This window comes from Lissotriton helveticus, chromosome 7 (assembly GCF_964261635.1).
Source record: "Lissotriton helveticus chromosome 7, aLisHel1.1, whole genome shotgun sequence".
NCBI classification, from domain to species: Eukaryota; Metazoa; Chordata; class Amphibia; order Caudata; family Salamandridae; genus Lissotriton; species Lissotriton helveticus.
In genome coordinates this window covers 109,134,519-109,162,405 of record NC_136068.1, presented here as the reverse complement: position 1 = coordinate 109,162,405, position 27,887 = coordinate 109,134,519, and the positions used below count along the sequence as shown (strand labels likewise).

The 27,887-nt window shown below is 47.7% G+C and overlaps 1 protein-coding gene across 1 annotated transcript in view; it reads right to left on the bottom strand.

The window, feature by feature from the left end:
* NKAIN4 (sodium/potassium transporting ATPase interacting 4) overlaps positions 1-27,887 on the bottom strand; it is a 190,191-nt gene that overhangs the window by 25,152 nt on the left and 137,152 nt on the right. Inside the window, exons 4-5 of the mRNA XM_078650428.1 lie at positions 18,829-19,026; positions 16,815-16,875 (exon numbers count right to left, since the gene is read on the bottom strand). Coding sequence (XP_078506554.1) covers positions 16,815-16,875; positions 18,829-19,026 — 259 coding nt within the window. The remainder of the gene's footprint in view (positions 1-16,814; positions 16,876-18,828; positions 19,027-27,887) is intronic.

The window sequence follows — 27,887 nt, the reverse complement described above, 5'->3', positions numbered from 1 at the left end:
TCGGCAGCGCTAAGATCCGCTGTGAGGCTGTGAGCGGGTGAGTGGAGCTGTGTTTAAGGTGAGGTTTGTAGAATCAACACACACGCATTCACACAGGTTTGTCAGATCGTAGTTTTAGCCAAAATACAAGTTATCGTGACTCTCAAAGTTTTTAAAAAAATGAGCGAGTGCTCGTGCCTGTAGCTCCCGGCTTTCCGCCTCAGGAGAAAAGGTCTTCGATAGCAGCAAAATCCGTGAATATTGCTGAGTATACAGCGATATTCACGCATTATCGCTAACAGGGTCTTAGCCATTATATCCACCTCCCATTGGATATATTGGCTAAGAACTGGTCTGAGCAGGTGTTAGTTTTTGGAGATATTGGCGCTTAGCGCAAATATTTCCATCGCTACGCCTGCATTGGTAATAGGCGATAGCATTAACGGGTTGGGTACGCCCACTTTGCATGTCATTAGCGATAAATATCGCTGACATGCAAAGCGGGCCCCAAACCGCTCGCTATCGCCTACAAGCTGTCGCTAACTGCTGTTAGCGACAGCTTGCTAATAGGGCGATAGTATTATTGCCGCTTAGCGTCCGAAAACGGCCGCTAAAGCGGCAAAAATTGCCTATCGCCCCCTTGATAATATGCCCCTCTGTATTTTAGGCCGGCAGTGTCGAATTTAATGCTGCACATTGAAGGAGTGACTAGACTGAGGCCTTGCCAACCTGTGCTGTCACTGCCAACCCAGCTCTATTGAGACCTCTGGAAGAGGAAATCAGCACTCAGGCAGATGGCAGGGATTGAGGAGGACCTCATGGGCAGATCTAGTGAGTGCTCCATAGAGTCGGAGTAGTCCCAACTATGAAGTTGGAATTGGAAGACCATGCCAGTGTCAGCTGGGTGCATGGAGCACATCTCATCATAGGCTGTGCCAAGTGGGCAACTAGAGCCAAAGTTCGGGGGGGGGGCTGAAAAATATTTTGGGGGGCTAATTCTTCCAGCTACAGACAGAGTGGCTGTAAAAAGGGGTGAACACACAACAAAAGCCTAATTTACAAGTATATGGTCTTTTAAAGACCTGTTAAGTACTCGGGTGCGGCTGCAATTAGATGCTCGCCAGCCCGCGAAGCTGTCTCGGCCCGGGCTGACACACACGACGGGGGAAGGGCTGAAGCCCCGTGAGCCCAATGGGTGTTGCGCGCCTGGGCTGTGCAAGTGTCAGAAGCAGGTTAGTCACCAAAGGTGGGCAGGAGCAGGAAGGACTGCTGCGGCATAGGATCTGGAAGACCAGAAGCCACCCACCCCTTGACACTGTGCTGCGGTTGTCTCTAGAGGGACAACCTTGAGGGCCCAGAGTCTTGCAAGGCTACGGAGCCTGCTATCAAAAGTCCAAGGGCTGAACAGGAGAATCCAGGGCCGGTCTGAGGGTCAAGCAAGCACGGTCTTCATAGGACTCAATTTTCTACATCCCCTGAATTTGAGACAAGCAGACACCCTGTTGGAATTCCGAAAGAGCCTTAAGACCTGGCTTTTCCCTAAAGTTTAGTTCTCTGCCTCCTATACTTTCAGCTTAACCTTTTTTTCCATCAAGGTCTTTCTCTTCAGTCAGAAGCGCCAGGATACCCGTAGGGTGACAGTCAGCGCTATACAAATACTGAATCAATGAATTGAATCAATCATCACTGAGGGAGCATCACAGGCAAGAGTACCCATGGGGTCATTGCAGAAGAGGTAGCCATTAAACAAGCACTGGCAAAGACAATTGGTCTTGATTGTAACTCTTGTAACTCAGTGCCTCTTTCTTGATTGACTGGTGAGTTCATGTGCACAGTATTGTGGATGGTGAGTCACTGAATGCATGAATGCATCAGTGATTGTATAAATTGACTCATGAGTGACGCACTGAATATATAGATGGGTCGGTGAGTGTATAAATGGGAGCATCCATTCAATCACCCATTGACACATTTTTGCATTCACCTACTCACCCATACAAAATAACAAACACCCAAGAAACGCACACCGAAGAAACGCGCACAAACCCAGCAATCAATTTAGAGGCACTATCAGTTATAAGCCAGGCCTACCAGCTTTGTCAGTGCCTGTGTGTCACATGAGTGAAGTGTACACCAGAGCTGCCAATGCTGTCCATGGTCTGTATGTGTGAGTGAAGCTTGCGCCCCCAGCCACCACTGTGCAGCTGTTCTCTGTGTGATTATAACCAGGGCTTTAAGTGGGCCGGGTCTCTCCGGGTCTGAGCACTGGAAGTTTTTTTAAGGAGGCCTCGAAACGGGTCTCTACCGGGCTCTGTTTTGTGCCCTGGCAGAGGAGGTACGTTTTTTTCGAGCGTTATAGGGGGAAGGGAAATCCTTTAAAGAGAGTCATTTTCTCTCTGGATTTCCCTTCTCTTTTTGAAACCCAGGAGCAGCAATATTGTCGTGGTGTCACCAGGGCTTTAATTGGAAGCTTTTTCAATATTATATACAAGCCACAGTTGCTGCTTATTTATCGTATGCAACTAACAACCATTGACGAAGCCAATAGTCCTGACTTCTTGTAAGTATGATGTTACTTGTTGTATCATATATCTGGATGCAATGACAGCAACAACAAAATACCAGTCGGGCGGCACACTATGCTAAGCACAAACTTTTAGCTTATGGGGCATATTTACAATAACTGGCGCATCCCTGCAAATCAGCAGGGATGCGCCAGTTATTGTGCGCCATGCCTCCGCTATCATGGATGCAATGCGGCGCACCATGGTGCAATAACGGCACAGATGCGTGACGCATCTGTGCCGTAAAAGTGACGCATTGCTGGAGTTGCGTTGCAAGCGCAACGCAGCTCCAGCAATGCTCTGGGGGGCCTATCTAGTTAATGCTGCGTCAATCCTTACGCCTGCTTCAAGCAGGCGCAGGGTTTTGACGCAGCATGGGTCTAAAAGTGACTGAGTGAAATCTTGTAGATTTCACTCAGCCACTTTTAGGAGGCGTTCCTGCGTCGGAACGCCCCCCCTCCACAGGAACGCCTACATTTGGCGCAGGGCTTTACAACGTGACGCATCTCCCAGATGCGTCACGTTGTAAGTACCCCCGCACCATGGAGCAGGATTTGCACCGCCGCTGCGTCACTTCGAAAGTGACGCAACAGCAGCGTAAAAGAGGCGAAAGGGGATTGTAAATCTGCCCCTTAGTGTTTTTAAGCCACGCCCTTAATTACAGTGGCCACGCCCCCTTGAGAGACACCCCCCCACACACACACACACTTTTTTCATCCCACTTAAAGCTCTGATTATAACTATTGCTTTTGTACCTGTTCCCCGATTTTTTAAATCTGAGTGGAAAATCAGATTCCCCCCTCTCCCCCCGCCCCTCCCCTCATTGCTATTCCGTCAGCAGCGCCCGTGCATTCATGGCCCGGCTGTGACGAGGAGGGGACAGCGCGTGAAGAGGCGGGGGCGGGAGGGGAATTCCTATTAAAAAGGTTTATTCTACATGATCCTGGACTCCAGCCGCTGCGGCAGAACATGCCCCGGCCTTGATAATTATTTCTCGCTGCAAATCAAAGGAGCGTTTAAAGGGAACCGCAAATGGAAAGAAAATTAAGCCCAGCTCCAATTAGCGCGGGCCACTGAAGGGGGAGCCCGCTGCGGGCATGCAATATTGATGGCTTGTCACCGAGAGTTACAGTACCAGGCGTCAGCGCCACGAGAGGGGGGCTGGGAACAAAGCACCCAACAGGCCTGAGGAGACAGGAGGACGGGCGGGGGGAGGCGGGGCTTACGCCTCGGGTCCGCGCCTCTCAGGAGCTGATAGGGCTGGGGTAAAGTCTGTCAAGTGGCATGCTGGTGCCTCTAAAAAGCCAGCTGTGATGCTGAAAATCAGTCACGTTAGTTTTTGCCTTGGAGAAGTCGACAGGGCTGGGGAGTAGTCAGTAATAATGGTTGTCCTCTAGCTCCCCCATTTCCCTTTTGTTCCTCTTGGCTAGGGTGACCAGATTCTCAAAACAAACAAGCATTTACAATGCAATGGTTTCGCCTTTGACAAAGTTAGAGCTATTGGCATTGCCAATGACAAATTGTTTATTTATGTGTTGGTTTTGAAAACAGATAAATAAATGGCATTGTCATTTACACTATACGGCGCACACTGCACACATCCCAACTGTACAACACACGGTGCTCTCTGCACCGTACAGCGCCCACAGCACGCATCCCATCTGTACAACACCCCGTGCTCTCTGTACCGTACAGCGCCCACTGCATGCATCCCAACTGTACAACACCCTGTGCTCTCTGCACTTTATAATTTGAATCCTGTCGTATATTCCCGGGGAGACATTAGTCACTGTATGTACATAAAATGGTTTATCATTTTTGTGAATGTGTTTTTTATATGAATGTATGAAGACATGATATATCTTAGCTATTTTTGGTATAATAGTATGAAAATACGTAAAGTCTGAAATATTTAATGCAATTTTTTGTACCAGAATATCAATTAAAAACCATTTTTTTTAAAGGAAAACAGTTAGTCGTGGTGGTACAAAGGATGTCTTAGTTCATATAGACACACAACTATGCCACTATGGGAGGCCATTGACACTCACTGCTATGAAACTAAGTATAACATATAACCAAGAGGCAGATACAGACAACATTCAAATTAGTCAACTGTGGCAGAGAAAGCCCTTCTTGCGAAAGGGGTAGCGGAGTGGGGTTATAAAGCAGAGGGACCTGGAGCATAGTAATCGCCAGGGGTGCTTGCGCTCCTTAATGAAACCACTGCCACCAATACATGTACAGCATGGGCTTCTTCGCACAGGTACTGGCTCAGTCCCTGTCTATGGTGACGCATTAGGGTAGCCCCCTCCTATCTACAGCGGAGCTGCTCATATAAAGGTGGAAACTGAGATGTGCAAGTTCAATGATGCTGTCTCGATCACTTTCATTTAGTCACAAAAAAATATCACAGTTGCATCACAATTCATCTAGTTTGGTTATTCTGTAAACAGCATAGTTAGGTAGTATTTTATTTACAAAACGCAAAATTGCTTACATTTCCCAGGAAATTTAAACCAAAGAGGTTATTTACGAGATTAAACAGGACAAACATTTTATTATAATTGGAAAGGGATTCGGCTGCTCGAGCAACATTTAATAAAGGAGGGACAGGGTAGGCTAAGATAGAGTCATTATATTGGTTTAAGGGCCATGCTTGAAAACAACAAAGGCACACCGGTGCCAATGGCCAGCAGAGGGGCCCTCGACAGCACCACGTCGGGGGGCACCGACAGAACAACCCAGGGAGGTGGAGTGGTGTGGTGCAGCGGCCAGGGAAGCTGACTTCGGAGCACAGTGTTCATGGTTCGATCCCCGGCTCCAGCGGCAGCTCAGCTCAGCACCATGTGACTCTGGGCACTACCTCACTTGATTTCCACGACGCCCGCCCCCCCCCCCCCTCTCCCCAGCGCCTAGAGACCCTTAAAGGTGTGTAGTTCGCGCTTTACAAATACGGATTTACAAGGAGTTGTGAGCCCAGACCAGTGGCAGCGACGTGAGCCAGTTACTATCACACAGCTCGGGAATCCTGTGAGCTGCTCCAGTTGTGACGCATTTTTGTTAAACATAGGAATAATGGGGCAGCCACATAAGGGACGAAAAAAGAGAAGGGGAGAGGAATAAAGTCCGCCAAGGAAAGAATGTGGTAATGTTTTGTCTGTCACTACTGAGAAAGATGGTTCCAGCAGTATAATTACGAGCCACTCGCCTTTCACCAGCATTGGAAAACAAACAAAACACCGAGTACGCAAGCAGAGGAAACAACTTGCGAACAGACAGAAGAGCACATAATGGGGGAAATGCGTGATCTAACCTGCAGGAACTAAAGATTTGAGGTGGATGGAAAAATAAACTGGAATAAAGAGCAGTCGACACATTTTGTTAAAATCCTAGTAGCCTTCAGGCTCTGAAAAGGTGCCTTTGGGAATGGCCTGCCTGTGGGAGTCTTGTCCAGGCCTGCCGCCCAGACTGACATCACTGCACGTCAGAGATTCCACAAGGATGAAGGCTGAGAGACTCTGAGGCGAAGGTAAATAAAGACATTTCTGAACACTGTCTCTGTGTGCCCAATAGATTTTAAGGACAGATAGGGATGTTCTGTAATGGGTAGATGACTGATGGGCCGGAATATTCGCAATGCCCGCACAACATTTAATATAATCAGCAGAAGGCTGAAGAGTTTCCTTTGTCTGAAAATGATACCAGAAGGAGGGGCAGGCTGTGCCAGCGGAAGTAGGTGCTGCACAGTAATGTGCCTTACGACACTAGCTGCTCATGCTCCCTTCCCATCTACCGGTTTCTTTCAACCTCTCTCTGACCTGTGTCACGAGGAAGCACCACAAAAGCCTGGATCATGTGCCCACAAGTCCTCTAACGGTACCCAGTGCTCAAATGTGGGACTTTTCGTGGCAGCAGTACACCCCGTGGAAGCCATGGATGCTAAAACACGCTGTGGCAGTGTGGCAAGAGGAAGTAACCAGGGGTGGCTGGCACCCTCAAAGCCCTACTTACTGTGCGCAGCGGATCAGGCGGCTTCTCGCGGTCCAGCGCTCCTGCCGATCTCCGTTGCAACTGATCCCGAGCCACTCGGTGCCGCGGCCTGGAGGAGCATAGCAGGCCGCTTCTCCTCCCTTCTCGGCTCCCAGAGGACTCTGGCGTTCAGCGGTTTGAAAATGGCGCGGCGGGAAACAGAGCCGGGGCAGCGGCACAGCTTCCAGCGGGAAAGGGGGCGGGAAAGGCACGCCATTGCGAGGCCAGCATCAGGAAACAAGCGGGAGGGGGGCGGGAAAGGGGGGTGGAGAGACGCAGAAGTGCCGGCAATGCCGGACCAGATTCGGGGGCGTTCCCGGCTTTCGGCTGACGTCGCGTGACGTCGGCAAAAGCCAAAGAATCTCGGGAACGCCCCCGAATCTGGTCCGGCATTGACGGACAGGCCCCTCGTCCAATGGCTAAGCTCCATTTATGGAGCCAGCCAATGAATGACGAGGGCCGACCCAAACCCACACTACAGTTCTCATTAGATTTCTCCTGCGCAAAAGCTGCTTGCGCAGCTTTTTGCAGTCGAAACCTAAAAACGGGGACAGGTCATAGACATAGAAGTAGGACTATGTTTTTCAGTAACCATCAACATAATTGATTAGCTGTCAGACATAGAAAAATGACTACACAGCTCCCTCCACAGACCGAGATGATGAAGCATTACAGATAACAAATCCAAGGTCTTTTATTGGCACCCCTCTCCTTTATGCAGCAGCATTAGTACTTTTTATTATAGTTACACTTTTAAGGACTATAGCATATAGTTGCAAAAAAAGAGAGCAAGGGTGCGCATGCTCAACCGGAACAATGAAAAACAGGGACATTTCTGTGTTTAACAGGGACACTGTTTGAAAACAGGGGCATTTGAGTCACTTGGAGAAAAGTGTCGGGACACGGGGACAATTCTCCAAAAACGGGGACCGTCCTGGGAAAACGGGGACGTCTGGTCACCCTACTCTTGGCACTACTTTTGTACCCTGTGCTGCCAGCAGTCAAGGAGGCAAGGCCAGCGACAGCGAAAAACACAGAGCTTCAAACAGCTGTTCAATGTTTACTTCCTGTCATTTCTTCTCATTCCTGTGCCCTTCAGAAGGCTGATGTGAGGCTATGGTTCTGACCAGAGGTCAAAGAAATTGGGGAAGTGACATCCTTTGCTCCCGCCATCACCTCCTTCCAGATCTTCAAAGCGGACCTCAAATCTCTTCTATTCCAAAGACACTTTCAGAACTAATTCTTTCCTTCTCAAACCCCGCCAGGAAGTTCTTTAGTCATTGTAAATTTGTCATATATATTTATATTTTTGTTTGTACATTCTGTGCTTGCTGTGTTTGATATTGTGTTCCTTTTGCCTGCGTTGTTTTGATTCTATGGCCTGCCATTTTTATTTGTTTCCATTTTTGTAACATTTCTCTCATGTACCGTAACTGGTTCTATTGTACAGCGCTCTGACACCTTCGGGTAAAGTCCGCGCTTTATAAAAATGAATAAAATAAAATAAATCATGCATTGGGGATAAACGTGTGCATGATGTCGCTTCCGCTACCCTCATCCATGCTTAGCTGTAGGTAAACGTTTTACCTCCCAGCCTCTGTGGACGCATAGGCTGCCAGGCAACATATAGCTGTCATCAATATAAACATTTGGCAAAACAACCGAATATGGCAGTGATATTAGTAAAAAAATATATCGCTTGGCTCCATGTCATGCCCCTTTATCCAGTGTTGGTTTTTAAGCCAACAGCATTTCTCTTTTCCCCATTATAGGTATGGGTTTACAAGGCTCACAACGCAAGGTGTTTGTTGGTTGAAACGTCAGGACTAACGGGGAGAACCTAACGCGAGAGGCTATTTGGCAGCAAGTATATATTGGGTTTCTTCTTGGGTGATCTGGCTTCCCCTTTGTGCAGCATCTGTTGCTCAATCCTTTGCCAGCTGGTCACCTCTCCCAGCTTTTACTTTGACTCAGTTATTCTCAGTGTGATTGGTCGTTGTAATCGATAAAACACACACCAATACCCCAGAGTCTTTTTGGAGGAAACTACCAGTCCTATGTATAAAGCTACTGTTTTCATGAGGACTAAATGTTGGCGTTAGACTCTTTCTAATCACTCCATTAACAGGATATAAATTTGTCTAGGAACACACCATTTGCTCAAACTAGGAAGACAGGCTTGAAACCTAGGGCCACCTATTCCACCACCCACCATTTACCTAATGCACAACACTCACCCCCCTAAAAGGTTTACCATTGTTCCCCAATGGCCATCATGCAATTGGCTCCCAATGTACTTTAAACATTTACACACTCTAAAGGCCTCTTATTTCATTTTTAGGCCTGGTCTGCAACAGCGCATGAGTTGCATGTGCTTTTGCTTGCGAGATATATTATATACAATAAGGGGCTTGCTGTCTGCCCATTGCTTACCATTTGCTGGCTTCATTGTCACTCTTATTTGCTGCCTTCTAATTTGCCAGTGCATGCTGGCTTCACTTTCTCTTATTTCGGCTGGAGCATGGACCAAGTACTGACTGATTCAGCTTGATTGCTGCCCTTCTGCTGATCGCTCTGTGATTTAGGCACTACATTTAGATTTTCTTCTTCTCTGTCATCCCTGTTGAACCTCTTTCCATTTGCAGCTATCTTTTGCTATGCTGCATGCACTTTATATACGCCCTTTTCTTATGTGAAATGGATGTTTATTGTAACAACAGATGTTATCTGCTTGCAAATGTATTTTCACTAAGACATGGACATGGGCTCAATTGCTTTATTTTTGTGATGGGATGTTTTCCCAAATGTCATCTTTTCTTTTAGGGGAGATTAACTGAGTTGCTTACAATTATAGGAGTATTGTATTGAATTGAAACAAGCATTGGCAAATCCAGTTGGTCTCGCCTTTAAGACTATTGGCTCTGCCATTGCCTTTTGCTCTTGCTGTACAGCGTGGGCATTGCTAACTTTGGCATGTAGCCATGTGGCTGCTGTGCTCATAGCTAAAAATAAAAATAAAGAAGGACTATGAGGCATCCACTGTGAATGCACGTTTAAAAAAATAAAAAAGGTAATTAGCCCTGGATGTGCCATACTGCTTTTTAGGTCTCGCCTGTCGATGCGCATGCGCATCGAGCAAGCGAGACTATAGGGGCTCATCCAGACTTTATCTAACTTGCAAGGAATCGTGGCGATTCCTTGCAGTGCCCGTGACTTTTAAGCTCAATGCGCATGTGCATTGAGCTTAAAAGCGCGTGCACAGCCGCCCGCATTCCTCCGACACCTTTGAAGTGAAGCTTAGCTTCACTTCAAAGGCCCGGCTTGTTCACACCCACATGCCGCTCTGCCCCGCTCCGCCCCCTCCCCTGAGTCATCCTGCCTGCCCCTTCCCGCCGTGTCGCATTTCTCCTCCCCCCTCCCCTCTCTTCCCTCCGTCTTGTTCTTCTTGCTCACTTGTCACTCTTTGCCCCTTACTTCTATCCCTTCCTTTCTATTCCCTCTCTGAACCTCCTTCTATGCCCATCTCCTGTTCCTTTCTTTTCTCCAACATTTGCCACGTCTGCTTTCCTCGTCTCCCCACACGTTTGCCTCCCTTTACCTCTGTTTCCTTAGCTCCTCGTTTCTCCCGCCTACTCTCACATCTTTCTCTTTTCTTTCTACCCTCTCGCCCCCACTTCTCTTCGTGCTCATCTGTTCTCCACACATTTCTCTCACTTAATTCTTCCTGCCTCAACTCTCCGCCTCCCGCCCCCTCCCCCTAGTTTTTTATTTTTTAATTAATTTCCTGCTGAAAGCCTGACGAGCGGTACATTTCCCGTCCCTTGAGCCGTCAGACCTCGATGTGCCGCCAATCATCTACTTAGCATCTGCATCGTTAGAAGTCATCCTGGCCAATTGCAAGCACCCTGGCAGCCTGCTCTGGCGTGGGGGAGGGGCGCCTGCTCTCATAGGAAAGCTGGCAAACAACCCAAGTGTAACTAGCGATAGCAGGAGCCAATTAAGATCAAAGCTGATATATGCAGCAATAAGCCTTCATCCCTTTAATATTCAACATTCTTTTTCACTTTGACACAGATCAAGAGGTGTTAATGCATATTCTTTCAAATGAGTCGAGCAGTGCTTTAAAGTGACAAAACTGTTATTTGTTCTTTCACAATCAATTAGTATCATGGTTCAGCCTACTCTGAATTGCTCTACAGCTGGGGTGAAACATGCATCCTTGTCGCTGCAGTGCCACAGTCTATTCGAGGCTATGTTCTGCTGCAGAATAGCTCGAAGGGGCCTATAAACAATAGACCGAGCACACCCTTGGAGGAGCACGCGGGGGTGCAGACATTTTGTTCAGTTCATAAACGATCTGACAGATGCTTGCAGGTATGCAGTCATTTTTAGCAGGAGTAAAACAATTAAAAATGTGCTTCGGGGTTTGAGGCGCTCCCATTTGCATCTGACAAAATGCATTTCTCCAAGCAGACAAAATGTCCTAATGTTAACACGTTCCGAACTGTGAATTCATTATTGAACAAGCAGGCTCTGAGCAGCAGATGCGAATGTAACGCTAGCCAATTCGAAGTAACAACACATCTTGTGACGATGGTGTGTTCGTGTGGAAAAGCACCCACGAGAACTCGTTATCCCTGCTATATAAAGAGGTCAGTTAGCAGTGATTGACTCTTTTCCAGGGTACTGGGTACTCGGCTATGTCACTGTATTCTTTTCTGTTGCACCTCTGTTGCAGTGGTGGACTGGGAGGAAACAGCAGCCCAGGAAATGTGTTTTTATCAGACCTATTGCATACCCAGAGAATGTAGGGAACGAGTCTGCCATCTACAGGCACCCTCACAACCCTCTCACCCTCACTCACTCTCACAACCCTCTCACCCTCACTCACTCTCACCCCCTCACTCACCTCACTCACTCTCACCCCTCACTCACCCCCTCACCTTCACTCACCCCCTCACTCACCCCCTCACCCCCTCACTCACCCCCCTCACCCCCTCACCCCCTCACTCACCCCCTCACCCTCACTCACCCTCTCACCCACCCTCTCACCCACCCTCTCACCCACCCCCTCACACGCCCTCACCCCCTCACACCGCCACCCCCCACTCAGAATGCACACCCCCTCACCCTCACACGCCCTCACCCACTCACACCGCCACACTCCCTTAGAATGCACACCCCCTCACCCACCGCCTCACTCCCCCTCACCCCCCTCACCCTCTCCCTCACACCGCCACACCCCCTCAGAGCCCTCACTCTCACTCACCCTCACTCACTCACCCCTCACCCTCACTCACTCACCCTCACTCACCCTCACTCACCCTCACAACCCTCTCACCCTCACTCACTCTCACAACCCTCTCACCCTCACTCACTCTCACACCCTCACTCACCTGACTCACTCTCACCCCCTCACTCTCCCCCTCACCCTCACTCACCCCCTCACTCACCCCCTCCCTCACCCCCTCACTCACCCCCTCACCCTCACCCACCCTCTCACCCACCCTCTCACCCTCACACACACCCACCCTCTCACCCTTACACACACCCTCACACGCCCTCACCCCCTCACACCGCCACACACCCTCAGAATGCACACCCCCTCACCCTCACACGCCCTCACCCCCTCACACCGCCACACACCCTCAGAATGCACACCCCCTCACCCTCACACACCCCCTCCCTCCCCCTCACCCTCACACTCCTCACCCTCTCCCTCACACCGCCACACCCCCTCACACCCCCTCACTCTCACACCCCCTCGCTCTCACACCCCCTCACTCTCACTCCCCCTCACTCTCACTCCCCCTCACTCTCACTCCCCCTCACTCTCACTCCCCCTCACCCTCACTCCCCCTCACCCTCACCCCCCTCACCCACACACCCCCTCACCCTCACACCCCTCACCCTCACACCCCCTCACCCTCACACACCCTCCCCCTCCCACCCCCTCACCCACACACCCCCTCACCCACACACCTCCTCACCCACACACCCCCTCACCCACACACCCCCTCACCCTCACACCCCCTCACCCACACACCCCCTCACTCACACCCCCTCACCCTCACACCCTCACACCCCCTCACCCTCACACCCCCACACCCCCTCAGACCCCCTCACCCTCACACCCCCTCACCCTCACACCCCCTCACACACCCTCACACACCCTCACACACCCTCACACACCCTCACACACCCTCACCCTCCCTCACCCCTGCACGCCTCTCACCCCTGCACGCCTCTCACCCCTGCACGCCTCTCACCCCTGCACGCCTCACACTGCTGCACGCCTCACACTGCTGCACGCCTCACACTGCTGCATGCCTCACACTGCTGCACGCCTCACACTGCTGCACCCCGCACACTGCTGCACGCCGCACAACACCACCATATCACTCTGGGACGGCGCCACATCACTCTGGGACGGCACATCCACCGCCACCACCACATCCACCGCCACATCCACCACATCCACCACCACTACATCCACCACCCCATCCACCACCACCACCCCATCCACCACCACCACCGCATCCACCACCACCACCACATCCACCATCAACACATCCACCGCATCCACCACCACATCCACCATCACCACCACATCCACCACCACATCCACCACCACATCCACCACCACCTCCACATCCACCATGACATCCACCGCCACATTCACCACCGCATCCACCACTGCATCCACCACCACATCCACCACCACCACATCCACCGCATCCACCACCACATCAACCACACCCACCACCACCACATCCACCACCATATCCACCACATCCACCACCACATCCACCGCATCCACCACCACCACATCCACCACATCCTCCACCTCCGTATCCACCACCACATCCACCACCACATCCACCACCACATCCACCACCAACACATCCACCACCACATCCCACCACATCCACCGCATCCACATCCACCACCACATCCACCACCACATCCACCACCACATCCACCACCACATCCACCACCACATCCACCACCACCACATCCACCGAATCCACCACCACATCCACCACCACATCCACCATCACCTCCACATTCAATCGCTGACACACACAGCACGTTCCCATCTAATTGTGTGTATACAGTACAACATATTATATCCTATGTCTTCATTAACAATATAGTGTATCTGTACTGAATATATATCCAGCATTTCAGACTGCATTTCAGAGCTTTTAAAAATGTTTATGGCTTTTTTTTTTTAAATTCTTTAGCATTGGCTACAGGAAACAAAAATGCTAAAGATTTACAAAAAAAACCCATAAACAATTCTAAAAGCACTAACTCTAATGCTGCGAGACCTATTGCATTTTCAATGCTTGTTTAAAGTAGTTTTAGCCACACTGCAGAGCATTCACGCTGCTGTACAGCATGGCTATAATACAGTGCCAAATCTCTCATAGCCAGGTCCTATTGGCTTTGCCAATGCTTGTTTTTAGATGGGTCTACACGGATGGGCCTATGAGTAAGCCTCTCATCAACATCCTTCATAAGAGTCTGTGTATGTGCAGCTCTCATCTCTTTGTTCCTTAATAGTGTGTGTTCTGGAACCCAGATATTTCTATACTTCAATTTTGCTAGAGAAAAACGGGCCCTCCCTCCAGTGAAATACCAGTAAGCTATGGTAACCAGGTGTCCCAGATGTGGTGGGAGAGTCATACTTTTTCACAGCCGGTCCCAGAAAATATTAATAACTTCAGCACATGTCCCGGTTTCCAAAAAGGTTGACTCAACACAGAGGGATACTATTTTTCATGTGTAACAGTGCAGGTGAGGCGGCCCCTAGCATAATGAGGATTCATTAAACAGATGATACTGTGTGTACAAGCTGCATTTTATCTCCCTTTGTACCTCATTTATCTGTGTCTTCTGGGCTCCTCGCTGCTGTTAAGTCATTCTATGTCCCTCGTTTGATGCACAATGCAGTCCTACTTCTGTGTTTCTGCAATGTGCCATTTCTTTAAAAATCCGGTCATCCCTCAGTATGGCAAACATAATGTACCTGTGGTGCATTTCAAACCTCTGCCAGAACCATATGCCACAGGCTAACTGTTTGCTTTGAGTCTTCGCCAGGATCATATGCTAGAGGGAAAAGGCTTGCAGACTAGGGAAGGATTACTCATTCTTTCCTCATAGTGGATTAGGACAGTTCCCCCCTTTTTAACAATTTAGATATTGTTCTACAGTGTTGCATGGAATGGGGACTGACTGGATAAGTGTTAAAGTTCACAGGACTGTGGGGCTGGGCAAGAGAAAATGTTTCATCCTGTGACTCTGTGAGATGGTCATGCTGGAAAGATTCTTTGCAAATTTCCAAAGGTGCTTAGAAGTGATGGACGTTGAATGCTGGCATACTGCCAGAAGGAGCAATGATGAATAGGCGACCACCGGGTTGGGGTTAGAAGAGTCTGTGCATGCTGGAGGGAGCGGAGGAGGAGGCAAGGAAGTGCCTCTGCCTGTTCCCCTGGAGTACTGCTGCATGGCATGCCCAGGGAAGTAGAACTTCAGAGTGGCCTGTGACCGATGGGACACGTCAGGCTCCATGTCCCTGCTGTCATTCATGGCAGAACTGATAAAATCCATCCATCTACCACTTTCAGGTTCATGTGGGTCATAGAGTCTCAGAGATTCATATAATTCCAAATAATTTTTGTAAAGCGCAAACTTATCACCCTTAAGGGTATCCAGGCGCTAGGGTTCCGTTGGGGAGATTAAGTGAGATTTTGCCCAGAGTCACATGATGCTGAGCTCAGCGGCCGCCGGTGATCAAACCGTGAGTGCCGCGCTCCAGAGTCAGCCACTCTGCCTGCTGCGCCACACCTCTCCCAGCTGGACCACTCAGCATGCAAAAAATTAGGACAAGTGGACTAATGCTCAGAGCTGTCCGTCCATAACGTGATATGCCATGCATACATGGCTGGCGGGTTTAACAGCTTTAAACTGTCACTCCCTTAAACTTAAACATTTTGTATAATATCCTTTTGTAAATTGTTCTTTGAACTATTACTTTGCAGCGCCCACACACATTTCAAACTTCAAAAAACAGAGAGCCGCTCTACTTGACTGGGTGTTTTGTAAAAATATGTCTGTGCCCCCTCTCCCCCCTAGAGAATGCACGCTATGTTCCTATTCAACAGATAGTTGAATTAACTTGCTGTCCTTTTACTGATGAATAACATTCTCTGCTTCCCCACTAGTTTTATCTGTTTCCTATGAAGATATGCAATCTTGAATGCAAGAGTGTGAAACAAATACCACTATGTTGCCAGTAAGTAGTTAAGAGAAAAACTGAGGTCTAGGCAAGGGAAGTTACCCAACCAACAACAAGGAACCCCAATGCTTTGCAGAGGAGCTTGTTAATTGCATACCTTAGGTTGTCACACACACTCACTACAGAACATTTCCCCCCAGGAGAGGTCACAGCCTCCTCACCACCCAGGTTCCCTCCCCAACCCCACACCCAACAACCCCTGACCTGCAGTTATTTACCACCTGCTTGGAGCAGGAGGTAACATCCCAGAAATCAGAGGAAAACTGGGTGAAACACCTCAGTAATTCCAGGCATGACAGTTTATTCCCAATTCGTGGGAGTTTAATTCATAGTCTTCTTAAATCCAGAGGAGATACCTCCTAGACTCATTCATTCAGCCCTTGTGCCTAACTGTGTTAAAGCTTTTATTACATGTGTATCAGGCCATGAATAAAAACATACCCATTGGTTTCCATGCATGGTATCAAGTAGCATCAGATCTCAGAAATGTACCTGGGTGAAGTTGCAACTCAACTTGATTCTGTTTTATCTTCTAGGATGTAAAACTTGAAAAGTAGTGCCTGGAAGCACTTCCAATCATCTCCTAACTACAGACAGGTCTGCTCACCCAGCTCCCATAAATCATTATATTCTCCAGAGATGCCCTTAAGTATCGCAATGTGCTGGGATAGTCTGTGCGAACCAGAACTCCATACTAATGGTTTTGAAAGTGGCTAGATGTGCCCAAACCCTTCCCCAAGTATTCTTGAATAGTTTATCTGTATAGAAGATCATGTCTCTTACAGTTCTGGAGGAGTTTGTGGACGAGTGGCCTCTCCTTCATGAAAGTTATCTCTTTCATGGAGAGCCTTTTAGCAATATGTACTGAAAATGTTTGACCTGTTTGTTGGAGACCCCAGAGCTAGTGCACGGATGAGGGGACAGGGTGTACTTACAGCTGTCTTCCTCCTCGGTGATAGCGCTGATGACGTAACATGCGTAAACAAATCCAACGAGCTAGAAAACAAGATGAAGAAAGAATTAAAAATCCAATACTGTGATCCTTACTGAAACACACTCCTACATAACAATCTCACTCCTTCCCGAGGCACTCATCTTCTTATGTGCAAGTAGCCAGTACTTACATAGGTACTGATCTTACTACATAAATTTACTCTTTCTTACAGATGTACTTCACTTAACATATATACTTTCTCTGTCTGTACTGACACACTCAACTTCTTCCACCATTACTTATTCCTGAGGGCTCTACATCTCGCTTTCCCCAACTCACTATTTACTGAGGACTTCCCACCAACCAACACAAAACGATGTACTCATTCCGCCTATCTGCTTTTAGCCACTCCTTACCTAGGGGCTTATTTTGATACACACAATTAACTCGCTACTTATTTAGCTTCCTAAAGGTATGCCTTTTGTTTGGAAGCACTCACAATCTTCCATTTCAAGACTCACATCTTCCTGTGGTGCTCGTCCTTCTACAAACAGCTGATCGGTCTAGTTTAGGACAGTCACTCATTCATATACAATCGCCTTGTCTTTACAGAACCACTCACCTTCCTACATAATATTTCTCGCTCTATGCTGCGATTTTCACCCTCAGACACATCATACGTCACTTCTCAACTTTCTACATATTGTGTGTGTCACTCTTTAAAGCTAGCACACCATTACTCACTCACTCACTGTTCACTCCTATCTCGAAGTGCTCAGTCTCAACTGAGGCAGTTTTTCGATCTCTTAAACCAACGTGCACCTTACAGAGGAATTCATCATCTAAAATTGTCGAACATAGAATAACTCTGTACCATGAGTCTCACACTCCAACATACTATAACTTTAGCTTTACCAAGGTACTATCTAACCTATGTCCTAGAACTTGTTATTTACAGCATTCCATAACTTGACCCTACTGCGATACTCAGAATCGTATGTAACAAAACTTACACACAATAAACTTACTTAACTTTCACTTTACTGAGGCATTATCCATCCTATGGCCCAGAACTTGTTATTTACCATTTATCATAACTTGACTTCACTGAGCTACTCACCCTGTTATGAGACAAAACGTACTCGCACCAAAACTACTATAGCATTAGTGTTACTGAAGCACTAGCCAACCTATATACTATCTTGTAATGCTTACTGCATACTATAACTTGGCCCTACCGAGGTAATCACTAACCCTGGGTGTAGGTTGCGTAGTAGCACTACACGTAGCTATGCGAAGTGCACTTCGCACTACGCTTGCTATGCGTAGCTACGCGAACTGCGTAGTGCGGTAGGGAAATGCTATTCGCACTGATTGCACAGTGCCGGATGCTTTTCCGCACAGTGCAATCATTGTAAAAAGCATCTTGCACAGTGCAAGCAGTCTTTTTCTGCCGCTCGAGTAGATTTGTACTCAAGCTGCAGCTTTCAACGCGGACTGGTAGTTTCTCATCGAGAGCAGTCGCGAGCATAGGCGACCACTCGCAATGAGAAACCTGACTTCCCCGCATTGAGAATCTCGCCGGGAGGTTTATTTTCCACGCTCGCGATCGGCAACTTGATGTTGCTGATCGCGAACGAGGAAAAAGTCTTGCCGGGATGTTGATTTTGCTCGCTCGCGGTCGCCAACTTGATGTTGAGGACCGCGAGCAAGCACAACATGCCCGCGATGTGTTTTTACACTGTGCTTCGTGCAATTCGCGTAGTGGGTAGGAGCGCAAACTATGCACGTTCTGTGAGTGCAGTGTAGTACTACGCCCAGGGTTAGTAATCACACTCTTACTTTCCAAAACTTACTTACACCAACTTTACAAGATTACTAGGGTAAGAATATGAAGGATTCAAAAAAGGAACATCAGAAATGTGTTGCGTAAACACATTTCCAGTGGCACTGAGAGAGACGCATATACCCAAGCCAACCTGCGGGAGTCCCACGCAAAAAGAGTGACATCTTACCGCTATGAATATCTGGAAGGCGCTTTGCAGGACCTCAATGTACTGGTACTCCACTACGCAGTTGACGATGGAGATGTAGGACTGTGCATCCACCCCTTTTATGGCAGCCAGGGAGTCCTCCTTACGCTGGCAGCCAGGACCATGCTCGCTCCACCAAGACTGGTGGTGGGAGATGTTAAAGGTGAGCAGCTCGCTTTCCTAAAGAAGGAAAAACAACCAGTTATCAAAGGGACAGGGGCAGTACAACAGAAGACCATGGGTCTGCAGCAGAATGGTTTAAACAGTCAAAGGGAGGCACAGCGGGTGGGGGGGGGCATTAATGTCTGGGCAGAGTCAATCGCATGGCAGGCTTCTGACTGGCCAGTACCCATGAACAGCTACATGGGTTGAGGCAAATCAAGGCTGGCATCACATTTTCAGGAATTGTTGTTTTTTTAACAAAAAAGTATGGGAACTCGTTTGGTAAGATTAAAAAAAAAACCTTATGCACGTAGTTCCCAATAGTTCCTGCCTACTTCAATATCTCCATAATATGGGCTGTGCTTCCAGTGCACCTATCTAATTTCTCTACAACTAGATTACATTAGAAGTTTTGTGTTGTAAGAACAGAGTTAGCAAGTTTCCTGCATTATTGCAGGAGTAGCTCATTTAGTCGTGCTTCGTTGTTTGTATTCTGATATTTGCAGCCCTGAATTTATAATGGGATAAGCATGGCTGACTACAAGTAACAGAATGTAAAGGAAAAAAAGTTAGGCTGGAAGATCTACAAAAGCATGGACGTGGGAAAAGTGAGAGCTTTTTAAGTAAATAGTTTGTATTTTTCACTTGACATTATTTTTGTGTTGATATATGCATTTAATGTTCTTGTGTCCCCTCTGCTTTTTTACAGCAGCTGCCTTCCCGTGCGAAAAGCCACTACAATCTGGGTCATTTTCCCCAGCTAACAGTGCTTAATTTGAACCAGCACTTACTGGAGCTTGGCATCAGCACTTCATTGTCAAGACTGGCACATGACAGTCTGCCACATGGTGGCACTCTTTGACTAATTTAGAGATGAGCAGAGCAACAGTTCTTTATTAATCTTTATTAATTCAATGTACATTACAATGACTAATAACTGCCTCACAAGCCATTCTCATACAGAGTTTTTTTTTTATATAGCGCAAACTTGACCCAGATCGGGTATCAGCCCACTTTACATAGCACCAGTTGCATTACATGAGGACACATTCATTTTTGTTAGGCACCGGGAGATTAAGTGATTTGCCCAGAATCACAGGATGTTCAGCTGTCATTGCCGAGACTCAAACCCAGTTCCCCAGATTCATGGGCGACAGCCCTAGCCGTTAGGCCAACTCCTCTTCCCATAGCTTTGGGACCTGCAATAGTCTGAATTGTCACAATTGTAGGAGTGTGATGGTTAGTAGTTGGGTTGGTACAGTCATTGGCAGCAGGGCTAGTGGACAGTACAAGCTACAATGGCCTCCTGAAGAGGGTCCTGGAACATAATTATTTTTTTTTTACAAATTGAGCACTACCCGTTAAGCTTACAAAGTATTTAGTACCAAGAGGGTTATACATCTCTTGCGGGTTCTAGGCAATGAAGTTTCAGAAGCGTGAGTCAATGTGCGAGTTGCAGAGGGACTTTGTTCACGCAACACACTGTCTCTCCCTATTTACATCTTTCTGTTCCTAAACCTCCCACGTCTAGTATCAAACTCTACCCTACTTCTTACTATTTATACCTTGTTTTACATATTCTCTTTCATGCTCTGTAGCTTCCACAACCAGAATCCCTCCTTATTTACACCCCAACCTGCCATAATTCACATTTCCCTCCCGTTTCCTCTTACTACCCCTCCACTCTAGGTGTGTCCTCCTTGTCGTAATCTTTATCGGTACCCCCTTCCTTCCCTTTCTCTGTTTCATACTGTACACCTACATCTTACTCTAGTTGCCGCACTTTCTCCTCCTTTCTCTCGCGCCCACCTCTCTAGTTCTGTATTTAGACTCCTTCCATACGATGCTCCCCGCCTACTCTCCACTCTTTATCTCTCACTTTTCAACACTCTAGTTCTAATTAAAACCCAGGGGTCCTATCTGCTGTGACAGTGCTGAGTTGAAAGTTGGAATGCCTGATTTAAACAGGACCATCAACGTAGATAAGTTTCCCCCGAAATGTACACTCGGGCCCTTGGGTGTATGAACCATCAGGGTCCAGGGAGATTTAGCCCCTGCCATCAAATTTTGGATGAGGCCAGCAGGGGACCAAGGGGCATATTATCAAGGACCGGTGTTAAAACTATCGCCGTTTTATCGGCAGGAAACTGCCAATAAAACAGCGATAATGGGCTTGATAATACACCCTTGTTAATTCCCATTGAAGCCCATGTTCTGGTGTTAACATGGGCTTTTATTGGAATTAACAAGGGCGTATTATCAAGCCCATTATCGCCAGTTTCCTACCGATAAAACGGCGATAATTTTAACACCGATCTTTGATAATATGCCCCTATATCCCCCCTCACACCAGAATGTTAAAGTGGAAAGTGAAGAGCAAACAGGGACTGATAGAGCATGTCTCTCTGAAGTCATGCTGCACATCCCCTAAGCCTCCTTGAAGTGCTATAACCTGAGGACTAAACTCTGTTGGGGCTCCAAGACCTCTTTGTTTTGTTAATTATTATATTATGGTCGTAGAGGATTCAGGCTCTCCTAATTTGGCCGGTTCCTTAACCCAGGTGATCAAGCAGATAGGGGAAGGCAGAAGATTTTTCATGTTAATGTTACTACTGGCTTAACTGACTTGAGAAAAAGAAGGATTTTAGGAGTGGTTCAGCACCTCAATTACCATAATTGAATAATTAGAAAAAAATGAAGGGTTTCGGAGACCCACAGAGTTTACACCGTAAGGTACAACTCTTCAAGGAGACACATGGGAAGTGCAGCATGATTTCAGGCAGGCACGTTCCATCTCTATGTGTGATCTTCAGCATGTGGAAATATTCCAACAAGATAAAGCACTTCTTTAAGTCTTATGACTACACGCATGTACACATATGTCTTTCACGTCAGTTTGATTTAAGGTGCTATAAATGTATTAACTGAACTCCATATACTAACACTAATTGAATAACAATAATTGCAGAACTGAACACAAAGCACTGATCTTTGGTGTTAAATGGAAGAGAGAAGTCTGTAACCCTACAGTCTCAGGACTGCACAATATACAATCCAGGACTCAAATCCTAGCTCCCCCACATGACAAAACTGTGTGATCTATGGGCCATCACCCTGCTTCACTATCATTTTCCTTAACCATTCAGTTTGACAGCAAAATTCAGTACTCTGCAAAAAGCTCACTTATATATGGCTAATATAAAATAATGTTATTTCACATTTAATAACAATGTATGCATTATAAACAAAGAACATGACAAACTGACACATTTCGGGTAACTTGTAGCAACGTCGTCAGCGCTTGAGAAAATTGTTGAATGTTTCATGTTTTAAAGAAAAAAATACTTTCACTAAATGTCATTCAAGAAAGATAGTGAGGAATGTTGGATATATATATTTGTTTTCCCTTTGAGGTCTTTTAGCATGACTTTTGTAGATTGGTTTACACCTTTGATGGCTCAGCTCGTGTTCTTGGACTTAGAGCCAAGCCTGCCCACCATCTCAGCACTCCCCAAGGCTGTTAGTGTCTCTCCCAGATGTGAAAAGCCTCCTAGGCTCATACTGAGGCCTGCCATGTTGACATGGTTGTCCTACCTGCCCCATCATCATTTCCTTGGAAGCATGGAGATCCACGCCCTGCCAAGGCAGAAAGGTTGTGAAAAGTGGCAGTGTGGTGCACCCGAAGACCGCTGCAGGAAGAGCACACCCTGCCACAGCAAGCGTTTACGTAGAAGGGGCAGTGTGGTGCACCTGGAGTCCACAACAGGGGGATTCACTCACAGCTACAGGCAGGCGGGCAACTGGAGCCAAATTTCAGGGGGGGGGGGCTGAAAAATATTTCGGGGGGGCTAATTCTTCCAAACTTAGACAAGAGTGGCTGTAAGAAGGGGTGAACACACAACAAAAGCCTCATTTACAACTAAAAGCCTCATTTACAACTAAAAGGTCTTTTAAAGACCTGTTAAGTACTCGGGTGCGGCTGCAATTAGATGCTCGCCTGCCCGCTAAGCTGTCTTCGCCCGGGCTGACACACACGACAGGGGGGGGGGGGGCAGAAGCCCCGTGAGCCCAATGGGTGTTGCGCGCCTGGCTACAGGTAGAGGGCAGAGAAAGGGACAGTATGTTGCATCTTGAGCCCACACGTTGGAGATTCACGCCCAACCACACCAAGAGCACAGAGAAATGGGCAGTGTCTTCCCTAGAAGACCAACGCTGGGCATTGCCACAGCAAAAGGGCAGAGGAATGGGTAGTGTGCTGCCTTAGAAGATTACAGCTGGGAGATTCGCTCATTGCCAAAGCAAGTGGGAAAAGAAACGGGCAGTGTGCTGCTTTGGAAGACCACAGCAGGTAAATTCACTCATTGCCACACCAAGGGGGATAAGAAATGGGCAGTGTGCTGCCTTACAAGACCACTACAGGGAGTTTCACTCATAGCCACAGCAAGAGAGCAGAGAAATGGGCAGTGTGGTGCCTTACAAAACCAAGCAAGCACAAAGAGATGATGGACGGAGCGCTTAAACTTCTCAGACATTCAACCCCAGGCACAGATCTGGGTTGAAAAACAATGGATTTAGGCCCAGATCTCTGAACTGAGGTGAATGTGTGACATGGTTCTGCATTCCTCCATCAATTGTTCTTTTTGCATTTGTCAACTTGAGTGGGACTGGTATGCCCAGATTATGGTGTTTACTACCCCCCACCCTGCCTCTTCCCCGCCCCACGTCACCACCCGGCAGCTCTCCCACCAGGATGCCCTACTGCCCAGACGTGGGTCCCGTGCCCTCCATGCCACTGGATTGAAGCAAGCTTGGTTGATGAGGGCTGAAACCCCGAAACTGGTCCTAGGATGCTTGTTTCCAGACCAGGGAGAGCCTGGCCTGGCAGTTCGGGCTGGACTGTTCCCATTGGACGCAGGGTCAAAACTGATTTGCTTATGGCTGGGTTCAAACTGGAAAGGCATGGGGAGCAAAAAAGCGATGGATTTATGCCCTTATCTCTGTACTGGGGCGAATGTATGACACTGCTCTACATTCTGTCCATCAATTGTTCTTTTTGCCTTACAAAACCATGGCAGGAAGTTTCAGGCCCAGCCACAGCAGGAGGGGTGCTGGCAATGCTTGTTGCTGCCGTCACAGCCCCGACCCCCCTCCACCGACCCCTCCGGGCGCAAATAAGTCTTCCTTGACCAACATCAATCATTCCTCTTACGCAGTAGGTTTCGCGCGCTCCACCAACCCCCGCACGAACCAGCGGAGACCCCGGCATATTTCTGACCTTTCCTTGCGCGTGCGTCTGCTGGAAACAGATCTTGGGCGACATGAATAATTAAACAAGACACGAGACATCTGCCACGGCCCCAGCGTAATTATCTGAGCACATGTCACATCAGAGAGCTCGCTTACAGCAGAACGTCCTCTCCATCCCCTCCGCCGCCCCACCCCCTGCAAGACATCCCCGTCCGTGTTCATTTAATTATGTATTTTAAATGCACGCACGCCCCCGCTCGAGGCAGAAAGAGCAATTTCGTTTAAGAAACCAAAAGATAATATTGATACATCCGTCGTGCTGCAGTTTGGCTATTGGCGGGGACGTGAGTACAGGCAGACAACCTCCCAGAACTGGATGAAGCCAAAAAAAAGTTATGCGGACCCACTAACCCTTTGGCGAATCGTTTGCATAAATTGTGGCAGAGGGTGTTGTGAAGGTCACAGATCGCCACTCAGCGGGACATACGTGCAAGCATCGTTTCCCAACAGCAGCTTGCAAGGCCCCCTCTGCATACATTGTTTACTTTCATTCTCAGGCCCCTCGAGGAAGTTCGCTCTTTATTGTATTTTTTTTTTTTTTACTGTACATTCCTTACCCCTGCGTGCTGTGTTGGATTTTGTGTTTGTGTACCCTTCATTTTAAGTCTCCTGTTTATCTTTGTAATGTTCTATTATGTAACACTTTTCTCTTGTAACGTAACTGGCTCTATTGACACCTTCAAGTAATATCCGCGCTTTATAAAAATGCACTAAATACAATAAAATAAATGAAAATTGTTTGCCCGCACCCTTCACCGGCCATGCGAAACGCAATGGTTCCCGGTAGGGAACTTTAATATTTTTAATTCCCTGATGTTTGAAGTCGTCAGGGCCCCAACCGCTACCTGGTCTCTGTGTGTCAGTGCTTTAAATGGGCAGGTACTATCAGATTCTCATTGCCTGCACTTCTTTAATTTGGAAGGGATAGTACCAGCCAGCATCAGACTAAGAACACAAACCAGTCCTAGCAATTCAATTGGACCAGCCCTGGCGGGGGAAGGAGAGGTGTTAGGGGGTGCTAGTAAAAGCATAGCTGCTGCTTTTGTTCAGGCTTGGGCGGAGAACTCCGCTCCACCCGCAGAGATTTGCGCCTACTCCGCGTTCCACGGAGAACACAGAGTTGGCAAATCTCTGCGCATTCCGAAGCGGAGCGGAGTTGGCCAGCACCCGCCTTCACCGCTCCCATTAACAATTATACATTAATGAAAACTAAAACAAAAACACTTACCTATACTGCGATGTCCCCGGGCTGCCCTCCTCCTCTTCCTCGCCCTCTTTGGATAATCCTTGCAAAAACTGTGCATGCGCGCGCTCGAAGGCATGCGTATTTCTTGCAAGAAATGCGCATGTGAGGGCGCTCGCGAATTTTTCGCAAGGATAAACCAGAGACGGTGAGGACGAGGAGGAGGGCAGTCCGGGGACACCGCAGTACAGGTAACTGTTTTTTATTTGACATTTTATTAATGTATAATTCATTGTTAATAGGGGGGGTGGAGGCGGGTGGCGAAGTTCCATGGAGTTTGTTCCCAACTCTGTGGCCCTCCGCATAGTCCAACTACACCAACTATGCCCACGGTTACTTTTGTTACAGCGGGCTGATATTGCAGCGCTACAAAACTGGCCCCCAGTAACAAAAACCTGACCACCTGGTACCGGCACTTCTCAGCAGTGTTCCAATGCTTTTAATCGGACGGTAATGGGATTTCTCAGCAACAAGGTACTCTGGGACAAGGAGCACCTGCACTTCTCTATTTTAGTCTTATAGCCCGCTGCCGATGGCTATATCGGGTGGGGTGTTAAAGGGTAATAGGCCCAAGACACAGGCTCACTGTTAGTAGTAGTCCAATGGTTTCATATTTCAGCCGATGGGTTGTATCCCTCAGTAGGTCCCACCACACTGAACTTCACAACACGGCTGAAAGAGAGCGGTAGGCTCAGATCACTACGTAGTTGATAAAACACTTCTTTTAGAACCTTCAAAAAGGAGTATTCAATGGTACAATCCTTTTCTGGCAGCGTCTGATGAGTTTGGAATTCTTTTCCGCACGTCTACTCACCACCGCCATGCTCACACCCTTCAGCAATGTGGTGAAACTGATTCTCTTACAAAAACTCTTCTTGTCTGGCACCCACTAACAGTTTCACTTAGATTCATGTCTTCTTTGACTTTTTTCTACAATTGTTTCTCTTCATGCTTTGCTGGCCCTTGCAACTTTGCCATGAAGGGCAGAGGATGCCTGGTGGTGAGGCAGTGAGGATGATGGAGCCCGACACGCAGGCACCAAAACATGCTTCAGCAAAAGCTGCTAAACACACACTGTCCATAGTCTTTCCGCCATCTTAAATTCACGTTTTGCAAGTACCAGCCCTGTTCGTGCATTTAAGCGCTGAAGCACAATATGCATTCTGCAGCACACATAGAAAGAGGAGAAAGCTTCTTGTGATTGATTTTGTGCAGAAGGTATCTAATAGATACAGCGCATTGCTGCCCATTTCTTTTGCCGTAGGTCAGCGTCGCAGCAAGGCCTGCTGTGCTGCCCTACGGTAAAAAACCCAAAAATGAGGCCCAAAGTACCTACACCCCTCCTGCCCACCCTCCACCTCTCTGGTGGTCCTGTTTGCTCTGTACTACCATCAGCACTCATGTACCTAGTTGTACAGTGATGTGGTTCTTTAACCCCTTGGGCGTGGCCGCGATTCTGCGCCTGTGCGGCACATTCCGATCGCGGGTGCGCTCATGACGGCCGGGAGCCGTCATCAGCACACGAGCACTGTGTGCCCTAACGGCTCCCGGCCGTCATCAGCATGGAAGGGGAAAGAACTCCACTTTGTAACTCTGTCCTGAACTTCTGCATACCTGCAAACTCACACAGTGCCACCATGTGACACACAATATTGGCTCCCATCACACAGTGGCAGGGAAAACAAGCTGAAAACCACGGTAAATAGTGGATTTCCTTCTAGTTTTCGAAGGCTGTGAGCTGCCGACATCCAATAAGGGTGTGTGAAAAAAATGTAGCAAATCTCATTTGTAGTGAAGAAGTGAGCCTTTAATTTTTGGAGGATCAAATAATATTGGCGCCACATTTGCTCTTTGCTGAAATGCTGGCTAAATCCTGAGGCAGGTTAGACCAGACAGTGCATAACTGATTGTCTCTCCAAAAAGTGTCTAAGATATCATGGCTGATATATGGAAAAGATGATTTGACAATTTAGGCCTCCAGGAAATGTTTACTGTGCCATCTTTAATTAACGTCCATAAAAAAAGACACGGTGAAGTCAGCTTCCAGGAATTTTGTGTCAACAAACGATTATGTAAGATGTTGAACTTGAAGACTGTGGAAACTTACATCCCCATTGTAACAGTTAAACGCCTCGAACCATACTTTTATTGGCTTGAAAACCCTTTTAACCATTTGCTTTTAACCCTTTTTTAGATTTAATGTTATACATTTTAAAGTGGCTTTCCCCATTTAATGTACTTGGAAACACGATTTGCCACCACGTCATTGTAATCATGTATCCAGACAATGCACATGTCACTTTATTCTGTTTTTCCCCTGTATGCAAGC